This window comes from Gymnoscopelus microlampas (genome assembly GCF_963454915.1).
Source record: "Gymnoscopelus microlampas genome assembly, chromosome: 12".
Taxonomy (NCBI): domain Eukaryota; kingdom Metazoa; phylum Chordata; class Actinopteri; order Myctophiformes; family Myctophidae; genus Gymnoscopelus; species Gymnoscopelus microlampas.
The window spans coordinates 48,833,522-48,853,521 of NC_139949.1; the positions used below are offsets into that span (position 1 = coordinate 48,833,522).

At 41.5% G+C, this 20,000-nt stretch overlaps 1 protein-coding gene across 1 annotated transcript in view; it reads left to right on the forward strand.

The window, feature by feature from the left end:
• Nucleotides 1-20,000, forward strand: part of dlg4a (discs, large homolog 4a) — a gene marked incomplete at its 5' end in the record, with an annotated part of 225,793 nt that overhangs the window by 186,572 nt on the left and 19,221 nt on the right. The window contains 7 exons of the mRNA XM_084074799.1: nt 3,269-3,438; nt 5,056-5,192; nt 7,246-7,390; nt 10,088-10,223; nt 13,033-13,189; nt 15,140-15,242; nt 15,761-15,875. Of these exons, the coding sequence (XP_083930925.1) occupies nt 3,269-3,438; nt 5,056-5,192; nt 7,246-7,390; nt 10,088-10,223; nt 13,033-13,189; nt 15,140-15,242; nt 15,761-15,875 (963 nt within the window). The remainder of the gene's footprint in view (nt 1-3,268; nt 3,439-5,055; nt 5,193-7,245; nt 7,391-10,087; nt 10,224-13,032; nt 13,190-15,139; nt 15,243-15,760; nt 15,876-20,000) is intronic.

Below are 20,000 nucleotides of genomic sequence, written 5' to 3' on the forward strand. Positions count from 1 at the left end.
CGTCTCAGCCCTGTCTCTGTTACAGTTGACCTAGCAACCATTCCTGTAGGGAGGGCTTTTTGTGTCTTTGCTTCATTGCATGATTTTCCCCTCCTCTTCTATTACCATAATTCTGACAGCCTTATGCATGGATTTAAGTTCTCTGTCGCTACGACTGATTCCAGTCATTTGGATTCCATAGAAGCCAGCAATGCAGTGGTGTAAAGTATTGTAACTAAGTACATTTACTTACATCGATCTTACATTCTCAGTTACACTGGTGATGTTGATGCTATGTCTTTAGGCCATATCAGTCATTTACACTTAACAGTACAGTGGAAATAAGGTCATGCGCAGTAGTGACATTTACTGTAACATTATAGACATTATAGTGACATTATAGTGAGTTCCGTAACTACAGAGAAACATCTGCTGGCCTAACGGTCCAAGCGCAAAAATATCTTTAAAAAAGAAAAGAAAAGGACATACTAGACATTGTCAGCACAGTCAATACAATAGACTATATACACAGTACTATGCATTGTATTGTGTGCAATACATCCCCAGAATTATATAGATATGACCTCTGTGATTACTATTGTATTTTATTCGTTTCTTACACAAAATAAGATACATCACCGTATGCTTCATTTAAGCCCCATGTGTTTTTCTGGCATTTTCATGAAAGAAAAAAAACGTTGGTTCAAAAGATTGCAATCTCTTTAAAAATTCCACCTGCCTATTGTACATAATAGTTTGTCTCGTCATGAAAGATTGTCATCGTCCTCAAGTGACTGGAAATAAATCAGACTTCTTCGGGTACATCGTTGACGCTTTCTGTCTGCAGTAGTGTAAGAGAAATGACGGTGTGCAGATGGTACTGTAGGTGATTGATGTTGGAGTGGCATAGACTCTCATTCTTTGCTCCTTGACTCAGATAGTTGTGATCCAGAACTCCCATCATGATTGCACAGTGCTGGTGGGCAGACAGGCGTTAGTGCTGATTGCCTGTAAAAAGACATGCCATCTCCGGTTTACTTCCCGTATCTGCGTGAAGTAGAATAAAAATTCATATTGTGGTGTTATATAAATAGAAGAAAAGACAGCCAAAAGACTTGATCACAAACATATACAGTTGGTGTTTCACTTTATTCAAACATTTTTATTTTATTAAAGGCGGAAACCTTCATGAGTTCATCAATTGAGTGGTCAATGTCAACATTTTACCCAGAATGTCTCTCTTGTTGACCGGGGTCACTCAGAGGTCTATCCACAAGTTTCCTATAGGGCATTGTGGACATCACTTCCTGTCGATTTGATGCCTGATACCTAGCCTCGCGTAGCCAGACAACTATTCCACAATCTCTGAATGCTATTATAGAGTCTGGAACTCCCCAAATCCGAGAGAGGAAGCTGGCACTTCCGTTCACGAAAATATATTTTAAAATATCTTTACATTTTATTATTTAATTTCCATTTCTGCTAAGCAGAAAGCTAAATATACTTAGATGATTTGTATTTATATTAGGATAAATTTGCGTGACTGTAAAGACGAAACGGAAGTGGGGAGGAGGCTTCACATCCGGTTTATATTCTAATCATGATCAGAGCTTCCGAGTCCCAGACTGTATGAACATGTAACATTTGAAAATTGTGGGAGGCAACAGTCTGGCCACGCGAGACTACCTGATACCTGATCAAATCGACAGGAAGTGATGCCCACAATGCCCTAGGACATTGGTTCTCAAAGTGGGGTCTGGGGACCCCCAGGGGTACTTGAGGGGGTTCCAGGGGGTCCCCAGCTAAATGATGGATAGGAACCAAATGGACCCTTATGGGTCTGTAACTCTGAGAGTGTACAAATGGAACCAAATGGACCCTAACGGGTCCATTTGGTTCCATTTGTACACTCTGAGTTAAATTAACATTGATTTTACGATATGAATTGGGGTCCCAGAGATAGAAATGCCATTAAATGGGGGTCCGTAGCCTAATGCATGTCAAACTGGGGGTCCTTGAAATTAAAATGGTTGAGAATCACTGCTAGAGACGTAAACATCTTCTCTTATGGGCGTCCCTGGCTTATCTTTTCAAATGGGGGTCCGCGGGCTAATAAGGGTCAATTTGGGGGTCCTTAATGAAAAAGTTTGAGAACCACTGTTGTAAACTACTGCATTGTAAACTACTGTAGTAGATGGTGGGCTATTTTCTGCAGATTTTCACAGAATGTTGGCCTATTATGACAATGCCCCAGAATAGGGCCACTATAATCTCTCAAGACATATTCTGCTAGCACCGCTGCCCTAAACATGGTACTGTAGTGTTGTTGTTAGAATAAACACAGAAGCACCTGGGAGGAAATGGAAGAAAGAGGAGGAGCCAAACCAAGTTCCTGTTTGTTTCTCTACACAAAAAAGGAGGTGGTGCCCCCAGAGGCAACCGAATAGGGTTCCCGGATTGGGGACACTATCGTTCATGTTGTTAACCCACTAAGACCGGGAACGCATCTGTGTCATTTTAAGATTTCTTTGGCTATTCAAAAATAGCAGATCTACAAGCTCATAGCGCGGCATACGAGCTTGTAGATCTGCTATTTCTTGAAAAATCGTAAAAATGTGTGCACGTCTTTGAATATATATATATATATATATATATATATATATATATATATATATATATATATATATATATATATATATATATATATATATATATATATATATTTTAAGTAAACATTTTTAACTCAAATCTTTGCTTCTGGGGGGTCCCTGGAACAACATATTTTGAGGTCCAAAAACATATCATTCTGGGGGTCCTTGACATGAAAAAAGTTTGAGGACCACTGATATTATATCAACATAACTTTTATCAAATTAGGATTTAGAAGACATTTGTAGAATCCCCAGACGCAAAGATTTGAGTTACAAATGTTCGCTTTAAAAAATATATATTCAAAGATTTGCACAATTTTCTTTTTCTAATTAAAAAATAAATAGCAGATCTACAAGCTCATAGCGCGGCACTCGGTGCCGCGCTATGAGCTTGTAGATCTGCTATTTTTGAAGAGCTAAAGAAATCTAAAAGTGACAGAGAAGCTTTCCCGGTCTCAATGGATTAAGTTGTAAAGTTGGTACTTTTGCAACTCCGGATTCCCCAGTGCTGTAAACATAGGAGTCTTTGACTGCTCCATATCCTCTGTAGTGGTTCTATATTTACCATCATCATTCTCTTTATCCTCCACAAAACGAGGTCATGTTTTTGTTTTTGCGTTGTTTGTGCTCTCTCTCAGTGTGAACGACTGCATCTTGTTTGTGAACGACGTGGATGTGAGGGAAGTGACACACAGCCTGGCCGTGGAGGCCCTGAAGGAGGCCGGGGCCATCGTACGACTCTACGTCCTGCGCCGGAAACCGGCCGCAGAGAAGGTCACCGAGATCAAGCTCATCAAAGGGCCCAAAGGTACACGTTCCTACAGACAGACAGACAGACAGACAGACAGACAGACAGACGGACGGACGGACGGACGGACGGACGGACGGACGGACGGACGGACGGACGGACGGACGGACGGACGGACGGACGGACGGACGGACGGACGGACGGACGGACGGACGGACGGACGGACGGACGGACGGACGGACGGCTGGCTGGGTGGGTGGGTGGGTGTTTAGGTGGGTTGCAGTGGTGTAAAATAACTAAATACATTTACTCAATTACTGTACTTAGGTACCGTTTTGAGGTATTTTTACTTTATTGGAGTATTTCCAATTTTCAGTACTTTTAATTCTACTCCACTACATCTCAGAAGCAAATATTGTACTTTTACTCCACTACAATTATTTGAAAACTTTAGTTACTAGTTACTTTGTCAATTTTGATTATTATTACAAAACATACAGTAACCACTTCAGCCCCACGCTGGGCAAGACCTGGGATGTTGGTTGTCTAGGAAGTTGACAACCGGAAATGGTTGAATTTGGCGGAAGTACCGCCCAAGGAAATGACGTTGATGCTTTACAAATCTGTTAACATTCTCCGCGAATGAAACGAGTGTTGTGATTGGTCAAAAAATATTGTTTCCGGGGGAAATGGAAATTCTGTCCACTCAGACTTCCTAGACACTCGCTGCTTTAGGTCGTGACCAGGCTCTTCTCTTCGCAGATGAGTGAGGCTGGGACCGAGGCTACTTCAGCCCTATATATATTTTGGCCATTTGAAAATAGCCGATCTACAAGCTCACAATATGTCGCGATGCGACACATTGTGAGCTTGTAGATCTGCTATTTTCAAAAGATTTCTTTTTTTTTACTGGGACATTCTGCCTTGTAAGTACTTTTACTTTTGGCACTTTAAGTACATTTTTATGCCAATGCTTTACTCAAGTACATTTTGAATTCCGAACTTTTACTTTGCAGTATTGATACTTTTACTTAAGTACAACATTTTGGTACTTTTTCCACCACTGCTGGGTGGGTAGGTGTGTCGTAGTGGGGGTGGACGGATAAACGGACAGACAGACAGACACACATAACGTAGATAGATAGACAAATAGACGGATGGACAGACTGAGCGATAGGGGGGGAGAGAGAGAGGGAGTGTCAGCAAGTTTGTCAGTTTGGATCTGAGTTTGACCCGATGAAGAGCCTTGGCTCCAAACATTGTCAATGAATGTACATTGGAGCAGATGAGTGTGTGGGTTTATTCTTTTTCTTCATGTTACTTTCCAACCCGGCACCTCAATGAAGTGATGTGCTAATTCTATTCGTTTTGATGTCAGTTTGTATCTTTTACACCCATTTAACCTGGATGTGTATTTAATAAAGTGCTTCTTTTTAACACTCTATCAGATGTGTTTGTGTGTGATCAAACTGTTCCCTCCTGTGGCCTCCATCTATCTGTTGTGTTGTGTTCAAAGGAAACGCTTTAATGAAGTCAAAACTTTAATAATTCAGAGCATGAGTTACTTTACTGCCAGCATTACTTTGTCTCAGCATTACTCTCTCACTCTCGCTCTCTCTCTCTCTCTCTCTCTCTCTCTCTCTCTCTCTCTCTCTCGCTATGTCTCTCTACCACCAGGTCTAGGGTTCAGTATTGCAGGTGGAGTAGGGAACCAGCACATACCAGGAGATAACAGCATCTATGTCACCAAGATCATCGAGGGCGGGGCCGCTCACAAAGACCAACGCTTACAGATCGGGGATAAGATACTAGCGGTCAGTCTCTCACACACGCATACACACACACACACACACAATCACTCACACACACGCACACACGCACATTTGTATTATATACTTGCGAGTACATCAACCTTTTACGACGGCGATTTTATAATTTTTAGGTGTGAGCTTGTAGATCAGCTATTTTCCGTGCAAGACGGGTAGAAAAAACCTAATCCTATAACCTCAAACCTGAACCGTTTCCTAATAGTTCTCCAATTCCACAAGCAATACACGCACCCGCACACACACACACACACACACACACACACACACACACACACACACACACACACACACACACACACACACACACACACACACACACACACACACACACACACACACACACACACACACACACACACACATATTGTGCATGTATAAATACATGACAGCAGTAAGTCTCCCAGGCTATGGGATAGCTGTCATTAATATATGCTAATAGATGTGTATAGGACAGGATGAGGCTTTTACTGTAGTGGGCCAGGGGGGCTGTGCTGCCACCTTATGGAGAAAGGAAGTACTGCAGGACAGTAACAGTGTAGCGGTGAGTTCAAAATGGTGCTGGTGGCAGGCCTGGACTGGGCCCTTCCAGGCCATCCTACCCAAATACTAGGCTACATGAACACGAACGCGCCTACCGTCCACACTCACACACATGCGTTGTGGCACTGACAGTGCCTCAGACCATAACAATAGTCCATTTTGACTGAGATGTTTCTTGTCAAAAAATACAAACATATTCCACACACTATATAAATAAGAAAGAAAAACTGGTGCGCTTCCTCTGGCAAGGACTTTCATGAACGACCTGTTAAAAGGAATTATCCTACTTTAGGCAGTGGGTGCTCAGCTATGTATATAAATCAAATCAAAAACCAGTGGAAAAAGCGGCACTCCAAAATAAATACTGCAAGACAGTGGCTCAGTTTCTCATTTTATTGCGAGAACGCTAACGCGTTTCGGCCGTAGCATTCCTCAGAGCAGACTAAAAGGCTTTTAATCTGCTCTGAGGATTGCTACGGCCTTCAGTAGTAGTCACTACAACACTCACTTCTACTGTAGAGTATGTCACAGGAGCAATCCATATGAATTCAACAGAATACAGCGTTATTCCTTTCCACATTGGCAAAGTAATCACCAAAAATCATTATTCACCAACAGACTTTACTCAAGTACTGAAGTACAGTACTTGAGTAAATATACTTAGTTACTTTACACCATTAGATTTCATTATGCTTTAATCCACTGCCGTTCTAGCCCATACTGTACATTTGAATTTAGATTTCCCCAGACATAATCAGTAGGTGGAGATCTCTGATCATGTGGCCACAGTATGTGAGACTACCCAGCCCCCCTATTACCTCCTAACCCCTAAATACCTATAATCCTAACCTCTAAATACTCATAATCCTAACCCCTAAATACCTACAGTATAATCCTAACCCCGGGCCCAACCTGAATCTTTTACTACATGTAACCGTAGCTCTATAAAACTCTTTCTTATAGCCATGACACAGAGCCTCCCCCCCCCAGGGGAACAGAACAATGTCCCCATTAGGTCAGTTCTGACAGGTCTTATATACTGACCTTGTGGGGAGTCCCCATGTGGGTAGTAATACAAGTACATACTGTACAGCACACACGCACACACACACACACACACACACACACACACACACACACACACACACACAAGTTCGCGCACGCACACATACACACTTGCGCGCTCGCTTCACGTACATAAAGACAAACATGAAATATAAAAGCTATTCAATGACAATTAAAAACAAAAGAACAATACAAAAACATTAAGAAAAATGTAAGAGTGAAAGCAAAAACTAGCTGTCCATTCCTTCTAGCTAAACGCCATAATAATATATAATTCTAAAATGTCTTCTAAATCCTTGCAATGTTCTAAAGCGTGTTACTGTGCTTGTTGGGGTTATGTAATGATTTGTTAATGATAATAAGTTGTTGGGGTTGTGTAATGATTTGTTAATAATAATAATAATAACTTGTTGGGGTTGTGTGTAATGTTTAGGTGAACAGCGTGTGTCTGGAGGACGTGATGCACGAGGACGCGGTGGGCGCTCTGAAGAACACAGCGGAGGTGGTCTACCTCAGAGTGGCCAAGCCCAACAGCCTGTACCTGACCAACAACTACAACCCTCCTGACCTCACCAACAGTACGTTTTACACCACGATTCAGAGCCATAATTCACCTGTCCCCCTCAGACCCCCACCTTTAAGCTAGGAATTCTGGGATACGTGTGAAAATCTCACAGAACAAAATAAGTGGCCTTTTTGTGGCTGTTTTCTCAGCTCTCTGTATCTCTGGAAGACATATACTGTAAGCCATATATCCAAAACTGGTGGGTCAAAACTGCACAATCAATATTTCAATTTGTAGCTTCATGTATGATTCCCTGCTTTCACATGAAATGAAAAAGGCTAGACGACTCGGCTCTATTAGAAATGGGTCACATCTGCTCCCCACTCCTTTGGGGTCTTTTTTTGTCACCGTATGTTTGCACATAATATGTGAAATGTGTCCTCTCCATTTACCCATCCTAACTATTAGCACTGTAGCACTTATTAACACAGTGCTCGGGGAGCTCTTGCTCGGACTAAGCAAGTGTCTTGCTTAGTCTGATTAACAACTTAAATCCTATTTTATACTTCTTCGTACAACGCTTTTGTGCAAAAATACCAAAATACGTAGCTGCATGGCCACAACAAGGCCAATCAACTCACACTGATTGGTTCCTGCATGGGATCGTGAGTTGTGTCATTGTAAAGTGATTGAATCATCAGATAGCACAGACAACTGTGGTCACACGTGTGTGTGTGTGTGTGTGTGTGTGTGTGTGTGTGTGTGTGTGTGTGTGTGTGTGTGTGTGTGTGTGTGTGTGTGTGTGTGTGTGTGTGTGTGTGTGTGTGTGTGTGTGTGTGTGTGTGTGTGTGTGTGTGTGTGTGTGTCATTAGAATACACGGCTCCGGCCCGGACGGCTGGCGTAGCGGTCCGGGCACCTAGGCTGCCAAGTGTGTCGCGGGTTCGATTCCCGATCCTGACGACCTTTGCTGCCTGTCACTCCCCATCTCTCTCTCCCCATTTCCTGTCAGTCTACTGTATTCTATCAATAAAGGCAGAAAAAAAACAGAAGCTAAAAGGCACAACAAATATATTTCTAAAAAAAAAGAATACAGGGCTCCAAGGCACTCGGGTGGTGCAGTGGTAAAATAGCTGCCCATGCACCACGGAGGTTGTGGGTTCAAATCCACCGTGGTGCATCCGGCTTTGTCGAGCGTCTATAATATGCATAATATGCATGTATAATAACTGTTTGGGGGAGGGAAGCCGGGCGAGGAGGAGGGTGATATCACTACATGTATACTCCTACGGGCCGGGTACACTCAGTAGGATACAGAAGCAGGGACAACACACACACAGTGTGAACTAAGTTGAGGAGAAAAATGGGTAATAAATAAAACATTTAAGAATACAGGGCCTTTAGGGCAGCAGGGCAATATACAGTATACAGTATTAATTAGGACCATTATACATATCTGGCAATGTATGCATTTTTAACCTGTGTGTCATACAATTATGTTAAATGAAACCTACACCACCTTTTTAATTTCAAGGACCCACAGGTTTGACATGCATTAGGCTTGGGACCCCCGTTTGATACCATTCGTATATCTCTACAATCTCCAGTCTACTCTGTTAATTTAACTCTGAGAGTGTACAAAGGGAACCAAATGGACCCGTAAGGGTGCATTTGGTTCCCTTTGTACACTCTCAGAGTTACAGACCTCTAAGGGTCCATTAACTGAGGACCCCCCCTGAAACCCCTGGTCCCCGGACCCCCACGGTGAGAACCAGTGCTTATCTTGCAGTGGTGGAAAAAGAACTCAAATATTTTACTTAATAAAAAGTATCAATACTGCAATGTAGAAATACTCTGTTACAAGTAAAAGTCCGGAATTCCAAATGTACTTGAATAAAAGTATAAAAGTATTGGCATCAAAATGTACTCAAAGTACCAAACGTGAAAGTACTCATTATTAAGAATGTCCCATTTAAACATTTCAAATGTATAAAAATCTTTTGAAAATAGCAGATCTACAAGCTCACAATGCATCCTGTAGCAGCAGACACACCTTGGAGACACAATGGCTCCCAGACAACACAAAAAGAACAACATGTAACCTCATCTTAGAGTTGGATAATGTTACGTTTTCATAAATAGAGCACCTGGTTTCTTTGGGGCCATTATAATCCTCTTTGGCAGGAACATACAGAAAAACCCAGACATGTTGCATCATCATTCTATGGTGTCTCAAATGTCATCTGTAATGTGTGTAAAGGTTACTGTTTTGTCAGAGCAAAGGCTCAAACTACAGTTAGTACATTCAATGAACCATGCCAGCAATCATTTTGTACAAATACCTCATAGGTCTCATGTTTATGTTTCGTTTTTTGTTGTTGTTTTTTCTTCTTGTGCAATGAACATTGTCAAATGGTTTCCTATTGTGCAGTGCTGGAAAGTAATGAAGTACATTTACTCAAGTACAAATTTGAGGTATTTGTTTTGCTTGAGTTAGCATTTGATACTTTATACTTCTACTCCAATGCTCAGCGGCATCCGTATTCATGCTTTTCTGAAGACAGGGGGCGCTGTTCCTCTTTCTGTTCAGACTATGTTTCTCACAGCATTATATAATGGACGCAGACATCATCAGCCAACCTAACTACAGTGTTCAAATGTAACCAAAGGGTCCATTCGGTTACATTCAGAGTTAAATTAAAAGGGAAATCTTTATTCATGCATTTCTGAGGGACCTCTCTCTATGTGTCTGTGTTTTTCTTCCCCATGCAGCATACTCCCATATGGACACAGACATCAGCCATCCTAACTATCTGGGTTCAGATTACCCACAAGCCCTCACGCCCACCTCGCCCAGCCGCTTCTCGCCCGTCCTGCACGGCATGATGGGAGATGAAGACCTGCCCAGGTGAGTGAGAGAAAACCACCACGCCCTTAATCTACAGTATGTTCCTCATCATGGATGATATGGGACGAGCTGTAGAACTATACAGAACTAGTCCATACCCGGTGAAGTGCGCAGTCAAAAGTATGAGCAAACGTGGGGTTATACACAGTAGGCCAGGGGTCTTCAACGTTTTCAGGCCAAGGACCCCCTAGCTGAGAGAGAGATAAAGCAGGGACCCCCTACTCTATATTGTATAAAATTGTGTTTCAGATTCAACATTTTTTGTTTACTTGGTCTGCTCTTTCTTCCCTCTACACCTATACCTCTTTGCCAATAATAGCTGATCTGCTATTTTTTTAAAGTTCTCCTCAGAAAATGGATGCCAGGGTTCTGGTGATTAAGGTAAAATAAAAAATCCTATCACACAAAGATTTGGCGGGCCCCCTGTAGTAACTCTGAGGACCCCCTAGGGGTCCCGGACCCCTTGCAGTAGGCTATGCTTAGTCAAACCCGCATGCGTGCGCGTCCCGTGGCTTCGTGAACACACACACACACACACGCACACACGACCGCAGGACCCGCACCCACACCACACACACACACACACAACCGTAATAATGTTTTGTTAGTGTGCACGGCGGACACGTACGCCTTGTTTTCATAGACCTGGTTGCTTGTTTCTCTCGTGAAACCTGGCAACCCCATTGTTGTTTAATGTGAAGACGTTAATGTGGTTAATAATGTTTTCTTTGGGAACATTGCGTGGTAGTGGTGTACCTCATAGTGGTGAAGATGATATCCAAAGTGCCGTCCATGTGGCGACGGCCTGGACCCACAGTGAACACACACACGCGAACCCATATTTCAACTGCTCGTGTTTTTTTGTAAATGAATGCCCTACTTGATCATACTACAGTGTCACGCCAAAGCATCAAAACACGTTGCTTTGCGTCGTGTTTTCAGCTTGTAGATCTGCTCCTTTTGCTGTTTTTTTTATTTATTTGGATCCTGAAAAGTAACAGTTTTGGACAGAGATGATCTATAGAATTTTGTGCTCTTTGTTATTTGTACAGTACAAAATAATGATCGATTTGCCTTGCAGCTGGGAATTCAGCTCATTCATAAATCCGTCAACCACTGAATATAATTCTAATGTTCATATCCTGCGTGGTTGGACGACTGCTTGTTGCCACGCCATAATTATATGTTTTGGGTCAGAATGGTACTCTCACACACACGCACGCACGCACGCACACACACACACACACACACACACACACACACACACACACACACACACACACACACACACACACACACACACACACACACACAAAGCCGCTGTGGTCGCATTAACGTTGCGAACCAGCTTAGTGAAAACATACGGAACATTTCATTACAGATGAGACAAATGCATTTTCCATTCAATATGATGAAAACAAATATTGATCTTCCCGTTCTGCAAGGAAGCAGACAGTAGGGCAGGCTGTGTGTTTTATGTCTTGGCATCACTTGAACTCCCTTCTCCATTGTCAAGGCCAGTGTTGCATTGCTCATTGCACGCAGTACCATGGCGTATGGCCAAAGATTTACTCAAGTACTGTACTTAAGTATAATTTTGAGGTACGTTTTACTTTACTGGAGTATTTCCAATTTTATGTACTTTTACTTCTACTCCACTACATCCCGGACGAAAATATTGTACTTTTACTCCACTACAATTATATGAAATCTTTAGTTACTAGTTACAAAACACACATTAACCACTTCAGCCATATATATATTTTGGCCATTTGAAAATAACCGATCTACAAGCTGACAATGCGTGATGCGTCGCAAAACAACGCATTGTCAGCTTGTAGATCGGCTATTTTCAAAATATTTTTTATACTTTTCAAACTTGTGAAATGGGACATTATGCACAATGCATACGTACGTACTTTTACTTTTGGTACTTTAAGTACATTTTGATACTACAAAATAAAATACAAAGTACAATACTTTTGTACTTTTACTCAAGTAGATTTTGAATTTACTTGTAACAGATCATTTCTACAGTACATCGCAGTTTTGATTTGACTTTTACTTACGAGCTAAATCCTGTAGTGTAGGTGTCATTAAAATAGCATACCACCACAGATAAAATCAGCACTGCACCACTGGTCACGGCTGTCTTGTCTTGTTAGCGGTGGTTTAAGTAGCCTCTGACTGGACTCATACTGACTGGACCATTAATATGCAGCCAGGGCAATTACACAGCAGCATAAAATGACTTGTCTCAGTTCTACTGGATCTCTTCTCCGCTAGTCCCTCCTTAACATTTATTTGTTGACGAAAATGTCGATTATATTTAGTCATAGTTTTAGTCTTCATAGCTCAGTTTTTATTTTAGTTTTAAAGTAGTAGTTCACCCAAAAACATACGTATTTTCTATCAATTACACACCCCATGAAGCCTTGAATTCATGTCACATTCCTAAGACAATAATTTGATGACCGGTGGTCTATCCGGTAGGAGACTCAAAGAGTCTCCTTTGAGTCTCCTACCGGATACATCAGCATCTTTCCACCGGTCATCAAGATTTTGTCTCAGGAATGTGACATGAATTCAAGGCTTCGTGGGGTGTGTAATTGAAGTATTTTTTGGTTTTTGTTGGTGAAAAAAGGTAGTCGACGAACATTTTTTGTCATGGTTTTAGTCGACGATATGAACACTGGTGCTGATGGGTTTTATTTCTGTGTCTTCCCACTCTGTGTACCAGGGACCCTTGTTGGGTGCTGATGGGTTTTAACTGTGTGTCTTCCTCCTCTGTGTCTCATCCATGATGCAGGGACCCTCGCAGGGTGCTGATCCACAGAGGCTCCACAGGGCTGGGCTTTAACATCGTGGGAGGAGAGGACGGAGAGGGCATCTTCATCTCCTTCATCCTAGCAGGGGGTCCGGCCGACCTCAGCGGAGAGCTGCACAAGGGGGACCAGATACTGAGTGTAAGAACCGCTACGGCTTTCATCTTTAAAGAAATGACTTTGGTAGAACAGACTGTAAAATGATAATAATCATTTCTTGGGTGAACTACTCCTTTAACCTTATGGACCCTGGTTTGCGGCTATTTTCGGTGAAGAAAATTGGTTCTAGTATAGAGAAATACTAGCGGACATGGTGGTTAATCAAATATAAAAAAAATACATCATAAGCATGTGAATAAAACATGTTGTGGCATAAATGAAATGAAAATTCACTTAGTTTACATTTCTGCCCTCGTTCCTTCAGCCCAAAGTGTGAAGTGGTGAATAAAAAAAAGCATGAGAATGTCAAATCATTATTTAATGCTTATTCAGCATTTTACTCACTATAGAGGCATCATTTGCAAAACATTTACTGTACCATATCTCATTTTTACAAGGTTCAATGTTTCTAAGTAAGACCTCATGGTCCTGGTTTGGTTCTGTTTCTTGTGTCTCTTTTTGTTCTTGTCTTTGTGCTGTTGTTTATTGTGTTGTCTTGTATGTGAGAGGAAGCACCAAGACAATTTCCTATCAAACTTGTTTTGAAATGGCAAATAAATACTTGAACTTGAACTTGAACTCATATTTTGGGGATGTGTTGAATAAAATAAACTAGTAGTCTCTAAAAAAAAACATCAATGAGGTAGGATAACTTGTTGTATTCTAGAGAGGAGATTGGATGATAGTGTTGGGTACTAGGTTCTCAGCATTATGACTAAAAATGTTAGCTATAACCTCTAGGTTACTGGATAAGGATTCAAAGTTAGTTTCAGCCAAAACTCATTAATTTGATGTCACTGTGACTTTGCTCTGCACTTCCTGGTTTGAGACTTTCACTTTAATAAAGTCCTCAAAGTCAAGCTGCAGACTGCTCAGAATAGATTAGTCGGGGTTGTACTGGGTCACACCATTCAAAGAACTCAAACCGGCTTCCAATGGAATCTATGAGGCACTCTGTCCAGGCTGACCTTCAGTCATTAGATTATTCACGCTGACCCGAACATTTTTTCCCCCCCTTTTCTACTCATACCAGGGAAGCACACATTTAATATCTTCAAAAGAGCCAGTGTGAATAATCTAATGTGTGTCTTTATAAATTCAAAGGTCTTGTTGCTTAGGGGTCATGGAAATGGAACAGCTTTGATATACTGTAGCAATTACATTTAGGCTTCTACAAATTTTAGCATGTTTAAAAAAACGTTTGCTGATGGATAAGGTTCTTATGCGAGATAAGATAAGCCTTTTTAATTGTATTGTTTTCCTTTATTTTATACAATGTCAGATTGTCAGTGTGTATTTAGTGATGTAAATCACACACATGATAAACTCTGGACTTTGTTGTGTCTTAATCCTTGATTATTTTAAATCAATGTGTTTGTTTGATTTGCGTGTCTATGTAATCTAAACAAACTAAACCAAATGTACCAATAATAAGCCTTGAGCAGGAAACAATATAGATGGATTGAAGGTAGGGTAAGTGATATTTTTTGGTCAAGTCAGCTGAACGGAGCAAATCAGGCTATTTTTGTTAGGGTTGTCCGATATTGGCTTTTTTACCGATAACCGATATACCGATATTGTCCAACTCTTAATTACCGATACCGATATCAACCGATACCGATATATGCAGGGATTATTGTGATTAGGGTAAGCTCAAATTTCATATCACACACACCATATACAGTAAGAACTCCTGTAACTTATTTATAAAGCCAAAAAAAAAAATATATATGTTTTTTTTTCAAAAACCGATACCGATATTTTCCCGATATCAATTTTTATGCTAATATCGGCCGATAATATCGGGAGGCCGATAATATCGGACATCCCTAATTTTTGTGTGGTCTAATATTGTGAATTGTGTATTTCATTTCGGGTTAAAAAAAAGATAATAACAATGTTTTTTTAACAGTGTTTGTTCTGTGTTGTCAGGTGAACGGCGTGGACCTGCGCATGGCCACGCACGAACAGGCAGCGGCAGCGCTGAAGAACGCCGGACAAACCGTCACCATCATCGCCCAGTACAGACCAGATGGTACGTTTTTTTGTCACTGTTATACACAAAACCTTTTTATACCACGACCCCATATTATGAGGGATTTTTTTGGGCGACCCCATTCCAACCAACACCCCCCCACCCCCCCCCCCCCCCCTGTGCGATTCCCCCCCGCTATCTAAACCCCAACGGCACCCTCCCGAGACCCCACTTTAAGAACCGCTGCTATAGAGTGTTTGTTCAGTAACAGGGGGTCTCCCTGTCTCTCCAGCTCTTTAATAGAAAATACATTTTACGGTGGGTTGACAATTTCATCGAATCAACTTCAATTTTATGGTGTTCTAGTTCCAATTGTGTCTGCTGATTTCTTTGCTTATACTGTATCCTGTATGGGTTCTCTCTCGTGACTGGATAAAATTGGTAGGCTATCCCGCCATGAAAAAAATATTTTACAAAAGAGCTGGAAAGACGGGGAGACCCCTGTTACTGAACAAACACCCTAGAAGAGCAATTCATTTACAGCATCTTCATGCGTTTTTTTCTATCGTTGTGTTCAGAATACAGCCGTTTTGAAGCTAAGATCCACGATCTGAGGGAACAGCTGATGAACAGCAGTATGGGCTCTGGTACCACCACACTGCGGAGCAACCCAAAGAGAGGATTCTACATCAGGTACGTACCGTACATGAGAGAGGCTGGCTGGGTTGCTGCATGGTTTGATTCCCCCGCCTGGACCTGCCGGGTTAGTTAGGCTCTGGGGGAAAGGGATTGGAAAAATAAAGCAACGACCATCAAGCAAGGTGATGGTTAGACCAAGACATTTAAACCTCACTACATTGTCTATTCACGACTTTGACCATATATCGTACATGAATGAACATTCTTCCATGAATGGCTTCATATTACAGCATTAAGCCTAAGGGGTGAGCTGTCTAGAAGAGCATTCGTCTCTATGTAGAGTATGTATGTACGGTATGTCTTCCAAGTTGTTGTCCCAGTGTTGATTTAGTCGACTAAAACTATGACGAAAAATGTTCGTCGACTACCTTTTATTACTGACGAAAACTAAATAAAAACAAAATATAAACTAAGCTAAGATGACTAAAATTATGACTAAATATATTGACAATTTTGTCAACAATTAAAAACTAGACTAAAATGTTAGTGAGGGACTAGTGGAGAAGAGATCCAGTAGAACTAAGACAAGTAATTGTATTTTTGGTTGCGCTCGGGTGTTGCACTCTGAAAGTAGCAGATCTACAAGCTCACAATGCGTCGCGCTGCAACACGTTGTGAGCTTGTAGATCTGCTATTTTCAGCATGCAGCCAAGTGTGAAATCAGGCATCACAACGCCATCAAGGCACCACCAAAATACATTTTAGTCGACTAAAATCTTATGATATATAGTCGACTAAAACTAGCCAAAAACTAAAACATTTCAGATGACTAAAATATGACTAAAACTAAATGGAATTTTATTCAAAAGACTAAAACTAAATCAAAACGTGTCAAAATCACATCAAACACTGGTCCGTCCGTCTGCTACTGTCGCTGAATGTTTACCCCAGAATAGGGACGGAATAGAGATGGTTAATCACATAAATACTCCAGCTGACTTGCCAGCAGTAGAGGACTGTGGTTGTACAGGATGAGGTGTAAACTCTGGTATGTGTCTACTTTACAGTATGAGGTGTAAACTCTAGTACGTGTCTACTTTACAGTATGAGGTGTAAACTCTAAGTTAAGTGTCTACTTTTACTTTATAAAGTGGGATTTTAGCCACGCAGCTCCACATTATTCCTAAAAGCCCTCAACTTATCTAAAATGATAGTGAAGCCTCTCGGGGCGTATGGCTTCAGTATTCACTACATGTATACGGGAAGGTGTTAATATTAAAAAAAGTATTTCTGCTCGGTCGATATTTGCTGCATAAACAAAGAATGCTCTCAGACTGTATAACGTCAATAATGCATGCGCAGCAAAAACTCCTGAGTGTTAATTTAAACTGTGAGAATGTAGCAGTTGACCCGTAATAGGCTCATAGAGTTGAATGAACAGTCAGGAGTTTTACATTATAGGAGCGGTATAATACAGCAACACAACTCTCACAGGAGCTCAAATAGCGCTGCAATTATTATAGGCCTTCCTTTGTGCACGGCACAACAAAGAACCCTGAACCACCTCTGGACATGCAAGCCTGAACAGTATAGTTGAGTGGTTTTCAACCAGTGTGCAGAGCAGTGTTGATTTTGACAACACATTTTGATTTAGTTTTTGTCATTGTCTTTTGAATAAAATAATATGATAAAATCACCTGCCAAGTAGCTTGAAAAAAGGGATCGCCGTTTTGCATCAATTCTGCTACCGGGGTCCCAGATGGAAGTAGCGTGTGAAACAAGCTTGTTCCATCTGGCGGCGTCAGGTTAGCTCCGTTCTTCAATCACACATTATATAATGCATCTATTATGCAATTATACAACTATACAAAACGTTTATATTGTTTGATTTAATATATCCACACTCAGTTCTCAATTGAGAGGCAAATACATACATTTGACCACTTAAAGGACAACTTTGGTTTTTCACAACCAAGGTTTATATTTTAGCTTGTAATTAAAGTAAATAAAAGATGAGTGTATTTTTTTTCCATTTACTGCTTTCTATAGTTTTTGCAATTTATCAATGTTTTTTACAGTGGGCGGGGGCATTCTGTCCGTTGGCTAAATATGTATTTTTTTTACACAATAACTCAGCGTTTTCTTTATTATTATTTACAGTAGCTCTTCTAGCCCCCAATAACTCACATCTGACCATCAAAGACCATGGGACCTTTTTTATTGTGTAAAAAAAGACATATTTAGCCACCGGACAGAATGCCCCCGCCCACTGTAAAAAATATCGCGGAAATTGCTAAAATGATAGAAAGCAGTAAAATAAAAAACAACAACACTCATCTTTTATTTACTTTAATTACAAGCTAAAATATAAACCTTGGTTGTGAAAAACCAAAGTTGTCCTTTGATTACATACACACAAGCAGCCAGTCTGTCTAGTGCAGCTTCACCACTGTCGTTCACAAACTGCACGCACATATACAGTATGTAGTAACGGGGCACGGTGGCGCTGTCGCCTTACAGGTAGAAGGTCCTGGGTTTGATTCCCGCCAGGAAATCTTGGGGCACTGGGGGGCGTGTTCTCTCCTCCACGTCATCAGTGCCCATACCCAAGGTGGGGTTGGTGAAAGGGCCTTTCTGTGTGGAGTTTGCATGTCCTCCCCTTGTCCCTTAGTGTAGGTACCCTCACAAAAAAACATGCAGTAATCCTGCTCTCTATACTGCCTCCCCCTGTTCAGCCGGGGCGCCTGATGGAGGGGAAAGGAACTGGTTTGAATAACGTGTTCCTTCCATGCTCTATACGTCAAACCGGGGAAACGGGTGATAAGAAGCGGCCTGCTCACTCCTCACGCATTGAAGGAAGCATGAGCTCAGTTTGGGGCTCTCCCCAGGCTGGCAGAGGGAGAGTAGAGCTCAGGATTACATGGTTAGGCAATTGGCACTGGGTGAAAAAAAAGGGTTACAAGATCATGGGATAAAAATGCAAAAAAGAAAAACATATACTGTACGTGGTAACGTGCTGTACTAAAGATTTGACACGGAGGCTGAGCTATTTTGGGTTAACGGGCGAAACCGGCGTGACGCATTCAGTCAATGTCGTGGCAGGTTAAAACATGGAGATAAGAGGTTGCTGCCTGACAGCAACGATATTATCAGTGGGTTTGTGCTGCAGGTGGATTCAATCGTGACAAATCAAAGGATGGCTTTTCATTAAAGCTGGAGGAGCAGAGAGCACTGTGTGCTCAGCCAAACGTTCACAGTCGTGGAACCAAAAGCCGGGGAAATTATAATCATTTTCTACCCAGAGCAAACGGATGTCTTTATGTGGAGGAGGTGCAGAGTCGTCAAATAAGAGATATACAGGCTATACTGTAGCACCTCAAACACATGAGCAGCCAGAATGTACCTTAAATTACCTTGAGAGGAACTTATACCTGTACTTACTTAATACATTTGGCGCTAAGTATATAAACCCAATTCATAATAGTCAAATAAACTACATGGAGAGATGTTTGCAGATTCTGCAGAATGACTGTTGCTGTCACGGTACCGGGAAACTAGTGAACCCAAATGCAGAGACTAAACACAGTCAGGTTAAAAGATCTTTATTCAAACCAAGGTGGAAGTAAGTAGGCATGGAAGTGAGCAGGCAGGCAGGGCAGAGGCCTGGCAGGCAGGCAGGCAGTGGAACAGGTGAGCTGGGTTCTGAAGCAGAGGAGAAGAGTTTGAGTTGCAGGTAAGAGGTAACCCAACAGTAGGAATACTAAGTAACACAACTTGAAATACAGACTAGTAACTTCACTTGCAAATACAACTGGTATTCAATCATGCTACTACCATGGGAGGTTGTGCAATGATCTGGCGATGAGTGGAGAGAAGACCAGGGTTCAAATACTGAGGGTTGATACTGTGAGACTTTCCACCTTGGAGGAAAGCCTGGTATTCGTTCTAAAACTAGCCGTGTGATCCGGTTTAGAAAAAAGGGGGGCAAAAAATAGTTCCGGTGGTTGGTTCCGGTTGGCGTCGCTTTGTTTTTGTTCCCCACATAATGCGGATCAATTAGTTTAGTCTCGCTAGTCGTGCCGTGCTGCGAGTTAGAATAAAAGGTGGACATACCAAACCATTATTATAACCAAAATAAACTAAACGATTACACCAAACTAAACAAGGTTTAAAATAGGG